The 17199-nt window shown below is 39.1% G+C and overlaps 1 protein-coding gene across 2 annotated transcripts in view; it reads left to right on the top strand.

Annotated features, from left to right (window-relative positions):
- MFSD2B (MFSD2 lysolipid transporter B, sphingolipid) overlaps positions 1 to 17199 on the top strand; it is a 38997-nt gene that overhangs the window by 1071 nt on the left and 20727 nt on the right. For both annotated transcript variants that reach the window (XM_068183339.1, XM_068183338.1), the window contains exons 2-5: positions 4488 to 4604; positions 8676 to 8800; positions 12225 to 12348; positions 13425 to 13503. In XM_068183339.1, coding sequence (XP_068039440.1) covers positions 4488 to 4604; positions 8676 to 8800; positions 12225 to 12348; positions 13425 to 13503 — 445 coding nt within the window. The remainder of the gene's footprint in view (positions 1 to 4487; positions 4605 to 8675; positions 8801 to 12224; positions 12349 to 13424; positions 13504 to 17199) is intronic.

The raw sequence follows: 17199 nt of genomic DNA, 5'->3' as shown, positions 1-17199 counted from the left end.
GTGAATTCATGGCACGAGTCTGCAGATGTTGCACAGATGCACCGTGTTTGTCTCACGGAGTTCCCGAGAGCTGCATTGCCAGCAGCTGGAATATCCTGAGAAAGCACCAGTGTTTGCCACCTTAGATACACACCCTTTCCTATGTGTCTGCACACAAGCCCTGCTCCTGTTTTCTTCCACTCAAGGGTGGGCTGATGTCACTAACAAACCTGAAACCAGCCCTCGAGATGCTCGGTGTGAGGGACCCGAGATGCCACCCGTGACTGCCACACTCATGCTTTCAAGAGGCAGTTGTTTGGTCACTCACAGAACAGAGTTAATTCACTCACACTACCAGTGTTAATTCCACGTCGAGAGAAAAGCTGACTCAAAAGCTGCTCCTCGCTAGCTACATTTCATTGTTTCTCAGATAAACCTAGACTAGCATTTATCTTTGAGTCACAGGTTTTGCTCTCTGTTCTTCTGCTTTTAAATTACTTGTTGGTTCAGTTCTGGACTCTGCTGATAACGAATAGCTTAGGACAAAATGCATCTGCTCCCTATGCCTGTAACACAGTTGCTGAGCTGTTTTCAATGAGCTGAAACACTTTCTGTAGAAATAAGATGTTCTGCTATAAATATTGTATTCAATTTCTGTTCTGTTGGGGAAGGGAAAATTTACAAGTATGGTTTTAACTTACAAGAGAATTAAAAATAAAGGAACTACAGTGTAGGAGAAGCATTAATTTTCCACAACAACGTTTAAGCTTTCTATTTAAGGAGCAAAATCAAATCTCTCAGCTATTATGCTTTCTTGGTTTGCCTTGAAACACAATTAAATTTGACACGATGGGAGCGTGTATAAGTGAGAAATTGTAAAGCTAATCTGAGAACAAAAAAAAAATTGTAACTTTCTTTGACCTTCTGTCCTCTTACCTCTCATGCCATCATCTCACATTTCTCCTAAAGCTTGTAGAAACAATTTGATATTGAGGTTCAATTACACCACAGAGGTCTCAAAACAAAATTCTGATAGTACTTTTATGTTTCATTCCTTATTTGACCACTGCCTATCCATTTCTGTCTCTAATTTGTGGAGTACTTTCAGCTTGCTGATGAACCTGCACAGGTGAAGGCGCTTTTAACTGGATTTTGCAGGAATCAAGCATTTTGTGTTTTTTTGAGGAAGCAATGCAGCAGGGACACCCAGCCCTTGGAGGAAAGCCCTGCGAGCCGATGATAGCCAGTGCTCTGCCGTTGGCCACACAGCCCTGCTCAGTGTTATCCTTCCCAAGGCAGCTTCTGTCAGCATTTGTGAGCAATATCATGCAAACCCAACCAAGGCTGGAGGACTTGCTGCTGTAGATCCTGTAACAGACAGCTGCCATGTGCATCTTCTGTGCTCTTAATTGTAGGAAGTTAGAGAGAAGGAAATGCTTCAGCTTTACTGGTGCAGAGTCCTACCTTCATTTTACCACTTTCCATTGCATGCTGAGGCAGAAAGTGTGGTTGTTACCATATGAATTCAACATGGAGAGGCAAAAATCTGCTGTGGCTGTTCCTTTTTTGAAAGACACACCTGAATGTAGAGTCTGAGGAATTGCTTCTCACCAGCTAGAAGCTCAGGGACACTCAATGAAATTACCAGGCAGCAGATCTGTAGTGACAGTGGCATTTCCTTTCACAGTACATGTCATTGCCATGCAGAACTGCTGTGGTGTTTATGGCTTAATGTTCAATCAAGTTCCAAAAGCAATTAGGCAAAATAAAGGGAAAGCAGGTATGGAACAGAGATCAGGATGTAACCTACCTTCCAGGGGGCTCATGAACTGCAGATTCCCTGTGTTTCTGTGGGTTAATTTAATTAAAACTTAACTACTGCTGTGACCAAAGTATTAACTTTTCTTCAGGGGGATCTGGGAGCATGGTTCAGAGAGTAGTTGAGCAGCATTCTGGGTGTGTGTGGAATTGCAGTGAGACTTCATAAGAAAAAGAACTAAGATTGTCAATTTTCTAACCATAAACTTCTGTAAAGACAGGAGTACCACCTGCAGCCTGTAAGTGTAGATCTTGTTTGACCATTTTGTGTACCATTTCTTAAGAACTTAACATTTTTTGTCTTCTAAAAACATTTTGGAATCATGTATGTTATATAGAGGCATTTACTTTTTCTTTTACTACAGCCTTAGCTATTGAAAGGACAAGGGGCAATGGTTTAAAAGTAAAAGAAGCATGTAAGAATGAAATTCTTTACTGTGAAGGTGTTGGGGACCTGGCACACCTTGACCAGAGAAGCTGTGGCTGCCCCATCACTAGAAGTGTTCAAAGCCACGTTGGATGGGGCTCAGAGCAAGGAAGGTGTCCCTGCCTATAGCAGAGGGGTTGGATTGGATGATCTCCAGAAGTCCTCTCCAACCCAAACCATTCTGTGAGTCTATGAAAATTACTAGTGAAAGTAAGTGTGAAAGCAGCATTACGGATCTAAAAGGGTTTTTTTTCCATTTTTGAGGTTGCAATACGATACAGGATTTGCATAGCAGTGGTTTATATCTCTTGATTTCAGCTGAAAGTCATCTTGCCAATGCTTGGAGAGCAGGAGGGAGAGTATCAAGGGAAAGCAAACTTTTAAAGTAATTTAATGACTAAAAAAAAAAAAAACCTATAAAAGGGAATGACTGAAAAACAAAAAAACTGAGACAAAATTTTAAAGTACACAGCCCTTGGAGCAGTGCTCAAGGGGATGGCAATGAGTCAAGCCAGTTCTGTGGGCCCACAAGTCTAGTAAAGCTCATATTTATTAGTACTTATGTATGGAAAATGAAGAGTTACTTTGGAGAGCAGATACGTGTGTAGTCAGTTTGTTTTGTTTGCAATCTCTTATCAAATTACAGAGTATAATTGTTACAATGAAGTCTGTCTGGTGATGGTTTATCACTCTTTTTTTTTTTTTTTTCCCTGCAAAGAAGAAAATTGCCAATGCAGTATAAAGTGAAGCCTGCTGTGGTGATAACATTTTGCAGTTCATGCCCTGACAGTGTCCACTTTCCTTGGGTGTAGTAATGGGATCCCACCCTGTCTTCTTCTGGGAAAACACAAAAAGGAAGGAGTCCTGATACTTGTGCTTGTTTGTTCACACCCACTCTGATAAAACAGTTCAAAGGGAAAAGTTTAGATGATGAAAGGCATTGCCCATAAGTCTAAAACTTCTCAAAACTGTTACAGAGTAAAGATGATGTGTTAGTAAATTTAAAAATGTTCAGAAATTAGGTAATGTGTCAGAATATCATCGTGCTGGATTTAATTTCCATATCTCTATTTTTATCTTCATCTAACATAAGAATCAAGGGCTTGTGTAGTCAGTTCAGAGAGAAGACAGACACAGGATTAATATTGCTGCTCCTCTTCATGTTTCCTGGCTTCTGATGATAGCAAATTTTAAAGAGGGACTGAAAGCCTGAAAGTTAAAAATTTGATTTGATGCGTTGTTGCTCTGAAAGGAATACAGATTAATAGAGAGTACTTTTCTTTCTTCATTTTGAATTTTTTGGCATAAAATTAAATCTTACACTTTTTAAAAAGATTTACAGTATCCTGGAACTTCTACTGTTGAGAAAAAAAACCTATGTTTTTCGTTAGAATCTCTATTAGAAACAGTGCAAATTTTGTATTTTAATTACTGGCATGTACCTTTATTTTCAATATTTATTTTATTCTTATTTGCCTATTATATTTGAGAATACTCTTGCATGCTTATGGTACTTTTCAAACATCAGATTGCAAATAAGAGAGCACAGTTTTGCAAAATGTTTTAAATACACTTGGATGATTTTCTAAAAAATCTTGGGCCCAAAATTACTTACCATATGATGCCAATTTTCACAAAGATATAGAAAAGTTAAGTCAAAAGGAAGATATGCAAAGTCAAGTGACTTTGCTAGTTTCAAACCAACATTTTGTGACAAAGGAAGAAACAAAGTACAAATGTTTTGGATCTGTTTGGTCTGTGGAACTTTCTGTGAATGTTGTTTAATTACTGTGGTATGAGTGTATTTATTAATTATTATTACCTGAAAGGTTAATAAAAGAAATATTTTTTAAAGTAAAAGTTTTTAACCTTTAAAAATATGAATTAAGCATTCAAAGACAAAACTAAGCTCAAATAATAGTGTAGTGCTTCTCTGCTGCTTCTTGCTTGTTTGTAGACTTGTTTCCTTTTAATGGCTTGTGAGAGGATGGTAGATAAGCCTGAGGGTCATCCCAGCTCACTTTTAGGAACACTGTAATCTTTTTTCAGGGGCTGAATTAGAGAACACATTAAAAATCAAAGTAATGAGCACCCAAATGCCTGTTGATGATAGGGGTTGAGGGCATATGGATTTATTAGTGGAATAGCTGTGAAGCAAATACATTAAACTGGTGTTAAATATAGACTTTAACCTTATCACTTGTGTAGCTTTTAACTTGTGTACCTTGGTTTACTCATGGTTTGTTCTGTTCCTCTCACACAGGGGTACAGGCTCTCGATGTGCAGCAAACTCTGCTATGCCATAGGAGGTGCCCCAAACCAAGTGGCAGGGAGTGCTGCTTCTTTCTTCCTGCAGATCTACCTGCTAGACATAGCCCATGTAAGTAGCACAAGAAACATTTGCAGACTATAGACTTACCTCTGATATTGTCAGTCAGGTCTCTAGAATGATAAAAGGGGAATTATTCAATAAATATTTTAAATTATCTTGTTGTCATTGCCTCTAGCTGTTTAGCATCCTGGAAACTGCATAAACTTGTCCAGAATTATTTTTTTCCCCCTACTTTTCTTTCTGTCTTGAGATGGCTGTTGTTCACTTTTAGTTTGGGATCATTATTAGAACTTTGGGTGCTGTAGAGCTCATACACTTGCAGACACAAGGAAAATCAGTTCTCAAAATTCAGTGTCAGGAGTCAAAGTGTATAAGATAGGAGACATCTGAAATCATTAACAGCACCATGCTGAGGTTGTGAAGTTTTTTTCATGGTTTAAGTTTAAAATCACTCCAGTTGCAGCCAGTAGCCACCACAGTCTTAAGCTGTGCCAAAGGAAATACAGGTTGGATATTAGGAAAAAGATTTTTACGGTAAGAGTGATAAAGTTCTGGAATGGTCTGCCTGGGGAGGTGGTGGAGTCACCATCCCTGGATGTGTTTAAAAAAAGACTGGATGTGCCACTCAGGGCCATGGTTTATGTGAGGTGTTAGGGCATGGGTTGGACTCGATCTTAAAAGTCTCCTCCAACCGTGTGATTCTGTGACAAATTCACACAATTTTTTTTGGTTTGTCTCAGCTTTATTTGTGGCAAATAAAGCTGAGTTATCCTTCCTGAAGGTTCTTTGCTTCCAGTCTGTGGCTCTCTGGTGCAGAAGCAGACCTGGTGAAACAAAGCACTAGGAGTCATCCCATTCATCTGACTTTCAGCTGCTCTAGCTAGATTTCAGAACAGCAGAGACACGAAGAAAATCAATCCATAAGCAATTTTTACTGTTTTGGATTTTCTTGTATGCATGCATGGTAACTAGGGCAAGGTACTAGGATGGAAAAAAGTATTTTAGGGAGTTGAGGCCAAATTGCAAGGACTGTGTGAGCAGCTCTGAAGCTACAGGTGGGACTGCAGCACTGATGACTGTTCCTATTTGCTGGAAAAAACAGGAGGTTCTGTGTCAGATATCATTACCCGTTTGCTGTATAAAGACAAGATATTATGACTGGAGGTGTCCAAAGTTTGGGATTATGTTTTCCTATAATAGTCTGGTATTAAAAGCTGACTTGTGACTTAATAAAATTTTTGACGCAGTAAGGTGTGCATGTACAGCTGAGAACATCTTGAGTGTCTTGTTGAGATCAAAGTCACAAGATGTAGAAAAGGAGCCAGTTTTGGGCAGCAGTGTCCAAGATGTCGAGTGGGTGGTGTGGAATCTGAGGAGCTGGAGGTGGAAAAAGGAGCTTGAGGGTACAGCAGAGAGGTGGAGCAGCTGTAACTAAAGCTGTTGCCCACTGACATCAAGGATAGCAGTACAAACCATTGGAGATGATGAAGCAGGAACTAAATGAGAAAGACTCTAGCACCATTTCCCCAGGGTGCTTAGAAGTATGGCAAATTCCCCATTCTTTGCTTGTCACAGAGACTGAAAATTCTCAAAGCAATGGACTGTTCCTTCATGTGTTTGTGTACAGTGTCCAGAAAGCTGGGAGCCCATCCTTGCATCTTTAGGCACTACCTAAATAAGTGACATCAAAATAATTATTTTATTAACAAGCTTCTACTGAAACCAAATAATTTTGCTTAATGTTGGTAGTGATATACTTACACTTTCATTAAGGGGCTTAATTATTTGTTTCCTGATGGTTTAATTTGTTCTCTGAAGTAGTCCTGCAGGCACAGGATTTATTTCAAGTTCTGATAAATAGCTCTGAAATCCTGTGTTCTTTCCCACACATTTTCAGGGGAGAGAATGTAATTATATAGTTACTACCTGGATTTATTTCTTTCCCACTTAGAGAGCAGAACTGTTTTAGCTTCTTGAAAGAATGTGAAAGTCACAGCATGTAATCTTTCATAGATAATCTGGATCTTTTCTAAGAGAATTATATTTTCTATTAATTTTCTGTAACTCACAGTTTTTCGGTTTGAATTCGTTGTTCCTCCTCAGTTACCTGTATAGACTACAGACATAAATGGAACTCCAAACCACATGGGATCCTTGAGAGAAATTGCTAGAGGACACCGAAATTCTCTGATAAAAGGATCCTGATCTTTATTCCTTTCAAGATGGGTGAATTTAGCATATTTTGTCTTGTATTTTCTTAACACTGAGAAGTTTCTGGCATTGGTGCTGTCAGACACTGTCTAGATTTAAGAGAATAGTGCAGCCAAGGGATGTATAAGCCTATACCAATGATGAAGACAGGGTGACCATACAGAATCCACTCCAAACATGAAAGAGATTTTGCTTTTTCCTCAAAGCTTTCTTCCACAAAATATCTGAACAAAACCCAAATCTGTAACTCACGTAATTTGTACGTTTTTGTTCTTGTCCCCCTCACAACTGCAGTATTTCAACCCCTCTATCTTTCTGACTGCTATTTTGTGCTTATTTTGGCTGTGCTGTCTCTTGAGGAGAAATAGTGACCTATGGGCAGTCCTGGTGCAGTCCCTACAGCGAGTCTGCCTCAGGGCTGGTGGGCTACTTGCCACCCTTTGATGGCTATGGGAGGGCACGAGCCAGCTAAGGTGGATCAGCAAGAAGGTGGGACACAGTCCAGTGCTCACCCCAGCTTCATCCCACCATGCAGCAACAGAATGGAGAGCCACTGTTGTTGTCTGCTGGACACTGCCATTCCCAATCCTTCCCTGTTCACAAACTTTCTGGGGTGGAGCATGTGTCTTGGAGCTGGTGGTGACAGGAACATTGGCTGCCACTGCAATTTCACCTAATTTGGGTTAAAATGCTATGGGTGTGATATCAGAAGTTCATAGCACCTGCCTTTTGTGCTGGTCATCCAGGACATTTAAAGGTCACTGCTTCCTACTTTCACCTCTGAGAGAACACCTACAGCAAATTCTGCAGGCAGGGCACCTGCACCAGCTGCATTCCTGGCGCTGCTGCCTGGGAGACAACATCCTTTGCAGGAAAGCAGGGGATACCTGCTCAAGCTTGCTGTTGTATCAGCTGCGTTTTCCAAGCCTTTGGAGCATTGCTATGTTGAAGCACAGAGATGAAGGGGTCTTGTCTGCTCTCTCTGTTTAAGCCACAGAGGCTCTTTCTGCAGCTTCTCTCAATAACTGATGTGAGGAACATTCACATCTATATAGGTTTCAATGACTTTTTTTTCAGGACTATAGTTGCAGTGACACGAACTGAGCACTTGGAAGAGAACCCACCTTTTTTAACCATTGTGTGATGGGAATTCCTAAGCTCTGAACAGATACATGTGAAAAAATCCCAGCCTTGCCTGGGTTAAACTGTATTTCTATATAGGCACTAAAGTATGGTCCATCTGAGTTAATTTCAGAGGTTTTTCTACTTGGCCATGTTATTCTTATGTAATCCATGAACATTTTTCAAGTGAGATGTGATGGACACATGCTGGCAACTTTGATTTGAACAGATGTGCATTGCGTAATTCAGTTGTCACCGCTCAGTCCCAGGTGGATAAAGTCTGTTGTGCAACAACCTCTTCCTCAGGCACATGCCACCAGTTGGAGCCTTGCTGCTGATCTCAGGAGAGGAAAAAACATTGCTGCATGTAAACAGCCCCCTCTACCATTTCCTAGATCAAGTCAAGATAAAGATACGGGGAGATGGAGATGCGTGGGAGTAAGAGGGTAATCACAGAGGGACTCTGTCAGATTGTATGACTAAAACAAAGACTTTGCTATTTGTTTGATTAATTTTCCTCATCCCAAACATATTCTGGATGTTTCCTTCCTTGCATTTTCCCCTTCTGATCCCTTAATTCACAGCACCAATCTCAATGTCTCATTTGTTTGCTATGGGTAACCAATAGGAATTTCCATGACAGCAGCAGACATGTTTTGTAAATGAACTATCATTATTCTTTAAAACAATAAAACTGAGGTGTTTTCTTTCTGGAAAGTTGCTTTGTGCTGTTTCATTGTATTGTGAAACAACGGCTCTTGTTTACTGTATTCTGTCTACTTTCAGATTACTCCGTTTCATGCCTCTTTGGTGCTGTTCATTGGCAAAGCCTCAGGTGCAGTTACTGATCCTGTTGCTGGCTTTTTTATTAGCAAAAGTAGATGGACAAAAATTGGCCGGCTCATGCCTTGGTAAGTATAAATGTGTACATATCTTTACATATATATGTGAATATTGAGTCTTGTAATCATATAGCCACCTCACTGAATTAGTCTCAGGGATTGTATTCATTCACATATATAAAATAAAAACTAAAAATTGCCATGTCATCTTTAACTTGTTCACACATGAAAACACAGAAGAAATTTTCTATCACTGGAGATGCAAACAAATAAAGCCAAGAGACTGTATTTTTAGCAAAACTGAAAGCTGAGATCTAAAACTTTCTTAAATCTGTGGCTGAATTTTCATCTTTGTCTAGATTTCTTTAGTTTGACTTCACTCTTCCAAAAAGTTGGAACTTACTTCTACTTATGTCCTAGAGTGCCTTCACATCTCACAATCAGCCTTTCAGGAGCTCCTTTAACTGCCCAGGCCTTTCAGTCCAGGGAAGGATGCAGTCCCAGCTGTAGAACAGATGTGTGCATGGATGTGGAATAGATGTGACACCATGGCACCGAAGGGCTCAGCAGCCAGCACTGCCATGGCACTGTGTGAGGTTCTTCTTACAGCACTCAGCAGGGTCCTGCTTCTCTTACATCCCATAGTCAGAACAGTCCATTAAAAAGTCACCATGACTCTTACAATGAGTGAGATGTTGTAAGGTTTTATTTTTTTGTGAAGGAAATGTGTGATGCTTCACTGTGACATCTTACCTGCGTGCACATGCTGTCCATGTGCTCTAAGGAGAGGTCAGAACAATGAATGTTGCCCATATAGGAATGAGATTGAGAGCTGTGAAGCACGAAAAATTGGAAAAGATTGGGCCATGCTAGAGGAACTCATCTATACCACAGGGCATGTGTTTGTTGGTTTTTAGTATTTTGGAAGCCAAGAGGAAACTGACTACTTTGTGAAATAGGGAGTCTGTCATTATTTTATCTCATACATTATACGGATGTATTGTACAATATTTTAAATTAATTGCAAATTTTTAATTGCTATAACCCACAAACTTGATTTACAACAAAAATCTAAGAGTAAATGTGTCGTGAGCAAGGAAGTTGAAATTTCAGGGAAAATGAGCACACTTTTTTAGCTGGTTCTCTTGCTGTTGTGCAGTTTTACAGCTACAGAAACTTGTCCATGGGCAGATTGTACTGACAAAATAGAGAAGGCAAGTACACATTGGGAAAAGGCTGAGATCAGCTGCTCTTGGCCCAGTAAACAGGGCCTTCAGGTTGAAGTTAAGCTTTTTGTCAAGTCTCATGGGAAAAGAGGAGCTTACTGCTGTTTCTCTTTTCAGGATTTGGTTGGAAGCCGGGTAAATGGTGTGGTTTTTAATGACCACTGAATTAACCAAGTAAGAAAGCTATCCAAAAGGAAAACAATGAAATTTTTATACAAACTCCATTAGAAGTATTCTGATGCTTTATTTCTCTTTTTTAAGTTCTCTGAAAATACAGCAAGTGCATGTGTTTATTGTTAGTGTTACATTGATGTTAGAATGATTCCTGTCCTAGCACAAGCATGAATTTATCAGCCCTTTTCACTGCAAACCAGCTCCAGCACCTCTTGCACTTCTTACAGAAAAAGTACTTATCTAACACCATCTTTCATCAAACAGCTGCTTTATTTACAGGAGGATTTTGTCTGGGTTTTTTTGGCAACACTAATATTTTCATGTGAATTCTGTTCCTAGACTTTGAGAGTCAGGCCATTTTTTTTACAAAGCAAAAAAATGGGTCTTCCCTTAGCTTAAAAATACTTGAGTATTTTGAATTTTTTTCTGACTTCTTAAGAATCTAGAGTGAAGCAATGGATTTTTTTTCAGTCAGAAAAGCTTGCCAGCTAAGCAAGAACTTTAGTAAGGGAGGTGAATGTTTAACTATCACTTAATACTGTCCTCAATATAACACGAAGTCATCAATCACTTATTTAATGGCTTTAAAAGGCAGAAGCAGCCATTGACTTGAAATACTGGTCGAACATTTTGTCACAAGAGATAATAGCTGACAAAAAATTCAGCAGCTCCAGCAAGGCTTTGAAAACTCCCTGGCATTAGAGAGGAAAGGAAAAGTGGGAAAGGGAGAACAATACCAAGAGGGTTGTTGTGAAAAAGTTGCATGAAAAAGTGGCTGTGAAGATATTCAGTGTTGACTGCCTGGACACCATCTGGAAGAGCTCATGCTTTTGGAGAGGAAGGTAGATTCCCTGAGATGTGTTAGGATTTTACCTTTATTTTTGTTTTCCATTGCTGTGGGTGAACTGTGTGCTGGGGACTGGAGGGACAGAGAATATCAGAACCTGGCACTTTCCTGGTAAATGTTCAGCTCCCAGTGATGCAGTCCATCCCAAAGAGCAGTGTGGGAAAGCCATTGTTTTACTAAACTATTTACCCACATTACTCTTTTGTATTCCAGGTTTTCAGTTCACGATTGCAAAATAATCAGCTGACCCCCAATGTCAGTAGTGCTGTTGTGAAGGGATTAATCTGTTTTCTCTTTTATGTGTTTGGAATTTTTTTGTTAGGATCTTGGTCATCTAAATACATTGTTCAGTGCCTGATTTACAAGAATACAGGACAGGCCTGATGCTGCAGCTCAGACTTTTAGGAAATAATAGCATCTGACCAATTCTGGATCATGGAGTTTGACAAATGCTATCTGCCCGAAATAGGTTTTAGACTAATGTCATTAATTGCTGGTTAATGGCAATATCTGGAATATAAGTTTCTGTGGTTCTTTTTTTTAAGCCACCTTCCTCTCTGAAGATGATCCTTTTGTGTTTGAAGCTATTAGGAGTTAAATGGAGGAAATTATCATATACCCAACTAGACACAGAGTGTAGGAGCTTTCACAATGGGCTGTCCATTGTCTCTTTTGCTTTTTTGAGTGTTTTTAAGTCTATCAACATATTTGCACTTGCTTGAAGTAGCAGTGAAGACACTAAGTTCAGGGGAAAACCAAAGGCACTAAAATTAGAAGGGGGAATCTCAATAATAAGTAAACTCATATAAAAATTTCTGGAGTATGCAAAGACATGATGACAGATCTTAGTTTTTAGTGATTCTTTCTAATAAATGTGTAATCTGAGACATGTGCCAAGGAATGGCAATATAGGTGTGCTGTTACAGTGCATGTGAAAGGAAATTATGTCTCTTCTGAGTGGGATATTAATTTAAGTATAGCTCTTTTCTTTCTGATTTGCTGGGGTTTTTTTCTGCTTTATGAAAGTGTTAATCTGGGTATTTATGTATTTAATATTAATATTAATATATTTTATATTAATCTGTATATTTAATGCACACTAATTCTGATATTTAAAAGCATACATTACTGCAGTTAGAAAAACTGCACATAAAATAAATTGTTATAATGTTTATTAGCAGGAAAATTTAATGCACTTTGCCATCATTATTTTAAGATTGTCAGTGTGTGTTAATTTTCTTCTCAGGGTGCTGGCATGTACACCCTTCACCATAGTCTCCTATTTTTTAATGTGGTACCTGCCTCCGTTTGTCTCAGGAAGAGTTGCTTGGTATCTGACTTTCCACTGCCTTTTCCAAGCACTGACCACAGTAAGTAGATTACAGGTCATGATGTTCTCAGCAGGAACTTGCTTGTTGTCTGTCTATATTAGAGCATTCATATTTAGTAAACTTGTTTTCACATCTTACTTCAACTTCTAGTGAGTTTAAGGCACAGGCAGATGCCCTTTTATCAAACTCTGCTGGTTTATGGTTTTTGCCAGGTTACCTCCAGTGTCCTCAACTCATCCTTGTATAGATGTTCAGATTCCTAATTCCGGTTAGACATCCAGCTTCTCATAACTTTTCTTCTCAGGAGCAGATGAAGAATTGATGAAGAATTCTGTATTCCTATGTTAAGTTTGAGTATTTCCCTAAGTCCTTTGTTTCCCCTGTAGAAAGATGGTCCAGAAGACATCCATAATGGTTTTAAATAATTTCTTTCCTCTTTCAAAAGAAAGAGAAGCACAGGGTTTCTGTGGCAGAGTTTTGAAAATGTACACATGTGCCATTTTTGATGGCGGTGAATAGAAATGCATTTTGTACAAACATTGTACATGCAGAGTCTAAGACTTAATTTGGCTACAGATCTCTGGGATGGTGGGAACACCACAGAGAACTTGGTTATTCAAGCAGGTTCATGTCCCAGTCCCACTTATGCTTAACTCAAATTAAGGAGTGTGTGGCACAGTGGTGCTGAAAGACAGAGTCGTTTTCACTGTTATCTCCTGGATTTACATGATTAGACAGATATTTGAAATATTTTGGGTATTTGTGTAGTCTTCTGCTTGAATAAAGTGGAAAACTGTGTTTCTTCTTCATGGCTTTGCTTCCTGTTAGTTAGCTCAAGCTAGGAACATGATAGTGTTCTAGTGCAAAGAAAGCAAAATTCTTTTCAGTCTCTCTGTGAAGGATGTTTTCCCAAGGAAACTGAAGAAGCACAACATCAAGGTAAACACTCTGGGTATTTTATTGTTTATTATGTGTGCTAAAAAATCGGTTGAGTGTTCTCAGTGTTCTGAATGAATGTTCTAATTAATTCCAAGGTCCCATTAAACCATTTTCCTGGATATCAAAGGAATACAGCAGTTTTACCCTGACATTTCCTATGTTCTTTCTTTCCAAAGTTATTCCAAGTACCATACTCTGCCCTCACCATGTTTCTCAGCACGGACCAGAAGGACAGAGATTCTGCAACAGCATATCGTGAGTGTGATCTGGGCTCTCTCTTGGGCAGTGAGTTTTATTGAAAATCCTTCTTAATCTAAAGGACGTTTCTCGTGATTTGTGTCCCTAAACTGGACTTTTATAAGAATGTTTTAATATGTGATGAAAGCTAATTTGTCTTCAAAGGAATTGCATTTTTCTTGTTAAATAAGAGACGTTAATATTTAATTGTCTCAAATTGTCTGATTAGCTGTAATTTCTTTTTGGTTTATTGCTAGCCAGAGGAAACAATAAAAAAATCACTCCTAACCAAGTCAGGGTAAGGAATAATTATTTAATTTCAAGGTGATTTGCGGGGGAAAAAACAAGAAACATTCAATTAAAGAAAGAATGAAAGTAATTTTGAGGAGTTTGTTGTTTTGTTTTGTTGCCTTCTTTTTTTAGTTCATATTTCCTTAGATTTACGTGTTTCATGTCACTCAATATGAAATTCAAATCCCAAACCTGTTTTCTCAGAAGAAAATTTGAGAACTCATAGAACCAAGACAGTTAACCTCACCAAAAAGGAAAGTAATTTTGTGTGCCTGTTCACACCAACTGAAATATCTTTTTTAATTTCATCTGTGTTTTTTTAATTAATTCTGACATATACCAGGTAGTTTAAAGGCAGATCTTGTTGTAATATAGCTAGCACTCTGAGTGTATTAGTTAAAAGAATGAGGCTTTCCAGACCCTATCTCTGGCTCTTCAGCAACCAAAACCAGATAAACTTTTAGCTTTGAAGCAAATCAATCAGACCAAAAAAAGTGCAGTGAAAATATTTTCAAGATTTCCTGAATAGATCATAAATTGAATGCAAGAACAGTTTCCTCCCCTCCAACTCTCTTCAGCTCTGTTCTCATGCCTTCTTTACTGTGTAACTGCATTAAGCAAGGTAAAGAGAAAAAAGTCAAATATTACATGAAAGACTTCTCTGTGTCTTAACTTGTCCTTAAAGTGTTGCTTTAGAATAACTTGTCGGTTTTTTGTTGCATCTGTTTTGTCTTCCTGGCAACATCCCTTTTCTCTTCCATTACTCCTTCTAACCATCAATGTACTTGATTCTGTTGAAACCCACAGAGGCACAGTGAAATATCAAGAAGTAATAAAAATGTAATGTCAAAAATTCTAGATACGACATCCCCTGAGCAACCCATTCCCTCTCCAGAGACTTGGAACTGCTGTAATTTGCTTTGCCATCAACTATCTTTACGAAAAAGTCTGGACTGGCAGTCAGAGGACAGGACTAAACAGCAGGAGATTCCAGTTGTGTTATATTCTTTAGCACTGACTGTATTCTGAGTCATCTGGCCTAAATTCTAACTAAATCCATGTACCTAGTGTTTTCTATTGTCTGGTTTTATGTCTTCAGAGGCTGTGATCCAAATAAATGTGCTTTCTGATCTGCTAGTCCCATGCAGGGCTTCACAGGCATGTGAAACTTGCACTCTTAAAAGCTGTTGAACTCCGTGGCTGAGAGGTGTCACACATTTATGGTGTCAATTTATTGTTCAGAAAGGGTTTAACTTTTGAGTGTACAGCTCTGCTCCTAAACCAAATTAAGGTAGTGGAATGAACCATAGTTTTGACTTGTCAAATGTTGGTATTTTTGTGCATGTTGGTATAATATTTATTTGGAGCAAAGTTTTCTTGTAATGGTTATGCTTATGTGAGGACCTTTTTTTTTTACCTTTTCCTTTTTTGGTAAGTGTTTTTCTTAGACACTTCTGCCTCTCTTTGGGCTTCATAGAGAATTCTTCCTGTTGATAGACTCTCTTGGATGCAGTCAGTTGCTCAGGCATTTCTTAAACTGTAAAAGAAAAACAGTTGTGTAATATGAAGTGTGCTCTTAAAAATAAGGTTGGGATCAGAGGATCCATTACCCTCTGCTGGAGACAAGCAGAACTGCTTATTATAAATTTTATTCTGCTGTTGTTATTAATGCAAGGTAGAAATACTGGATTCCAAAGTTGCTTTAACATAACTCCTACTTGCATTCTGGCCAAAATATAACTTACTTGAAGGTACAATCTGCTGGCAGATCAGCTTTCTTGGCAGATGTGGAAAGTAATACATCATAAATTCTGAGTACACAAGAACTTTGGAGGATACCTGTTCCTCAGCTCTTGCTACCACTTAGAAAATAAAGTTTCACAGTGGTTGTATTTCTGGTGCCTCTAATGATGCTTCTGGGTTTTATTCTATGCAAGTTCTTGATAAAATGCAGATGTAGAGCCCTAGAAAAGGTTTATGAATGTGTAGGCGATGTTTTGAATGAAAGGTGTGATTTGAGGGCATTGCTTTGCACTGAATTTGGAAGCTCTGCAACGCCCAAGTGAGACCAGTTTGTGTCCAAACACTTCAGACCAGACTGGGGTTAGATTTTCACCATGTACCAGGATTTTTGCGTGCAGGGACTGAATTGCAGCATTGCTGGTAAGATTGGATGTGAAGTTTGGGGAAGGGGCTTTTTTTATTTCCCATTGGTTTAAATTAATGATACATGGCACCTCAAATTTTCCACTCAAAAGCATTCTCAGTTTGGGAACAAAGCAGCAATGGTTTAAAAGGTCTAGGTCTCCTAGGGAGCCTCTCTTCCCTTTTCCTTACTGGATCTTGCACAGCTACACACAGCCTGCATTGCTGCACTGTCTGAACCCCTCACAATCTCTGTGCCTTGCCCTCCCTTTAGATGGTGAAGTATTTTTATTCCTCTACAGGGACACACAAAACGTCACATGTCTGAGGTCACCTAGGAAGGCTGTTATAGATCAGGGGACTTGAATAAACATGAATCTAGGAGCTTTTGAAACAGCTGTCACTTCCCAGAGGGAGTATGAGAACCACCAGGACACAATCTGCTCTGGAAGCACCCCTTCAGAATCCTCCATGGTGCTTCTCAGAAAGGAACATATGACCCTGGGAGCCACTGAAAGAGAAAAAATAGGAAAAACAAAAGCCTGAAATTTGGGTCAATGAGAAGTCCATTCTCTCACAAATCAGAAGACTTTTTCCCCATCCTTAATCTGTTCATGCACTCAACCCTAATGTATCTTTATGCAAAATGTGTAAAAAGTCTCTGGAGCTAGGACAGGAATTCAGTTTATCTCCTGGCCATGGGGAAGCTGGATATGGCCATATTGCAGGGAAACAGGGAGAGTAGGCTTGAAATCCCTCAGGGTAAGGAGGGCCTAGAACCCAAATTTCTCACCATTTGCCTTAACAGAGCTGTAACACCTGGTTGGGTTGTTGATTGTTTTCATGAGATGATGCCCATGGTTAGATTTTTGTTTTCCTAAGTGGAGGCTTTGGTTGGCTTTTTTTTTTTTTCCAGATGATCCCCTTTTTTTTGGGTGAGAATGAGTGATCTGAATCGTTCTCTGAGGTTGAGGTAGATAGTTTTGCCTGACTCTGGCCTTAGGCAATTAAGAAAAGCACCTGCTGTTTCCAAGAGCTTTGTAGCTGTACTATTTCCATAAACCTGAGGCAAGTATCATTTTATTTTACAGTTGGAGGACTCAGAAGTCTGATTAGATAAGTGCTTCACAAGTTGCTGTCGAGTTGGAGTTGAACAGTCTGATGTCATGACTCCAAGTCCTACTTTGGAAAAAAATGGCATTTAAAAAGTAGTTCCACTCTGGTCCTCAAGATGAAAGATCTCCAAGTTATCCCCTTGTGGCTCCCAATCTCAGCATT

The sequence above is a fragment of the Anomalospiza imberbis genome, chromosome 3, assembly GCF_031753505.1.
Source record: "Anomalospiza imberbis isolate Cuckoo-Finch-1a 21T00152 chromosome 3, ASM3175350v1, whole genome shotgun sequence".
NCBI classification, from domain to species: Eukaryota; Metazoa; Chordata; class Aves; order Passeriformes; family Viduidae; genus Anomalospiza; species Anomalospiza imberbis.
Note: the sequence above shows the minus strand (reverse complement) of the source record. Positions and strands in the feature narration are given on the sequence as shown.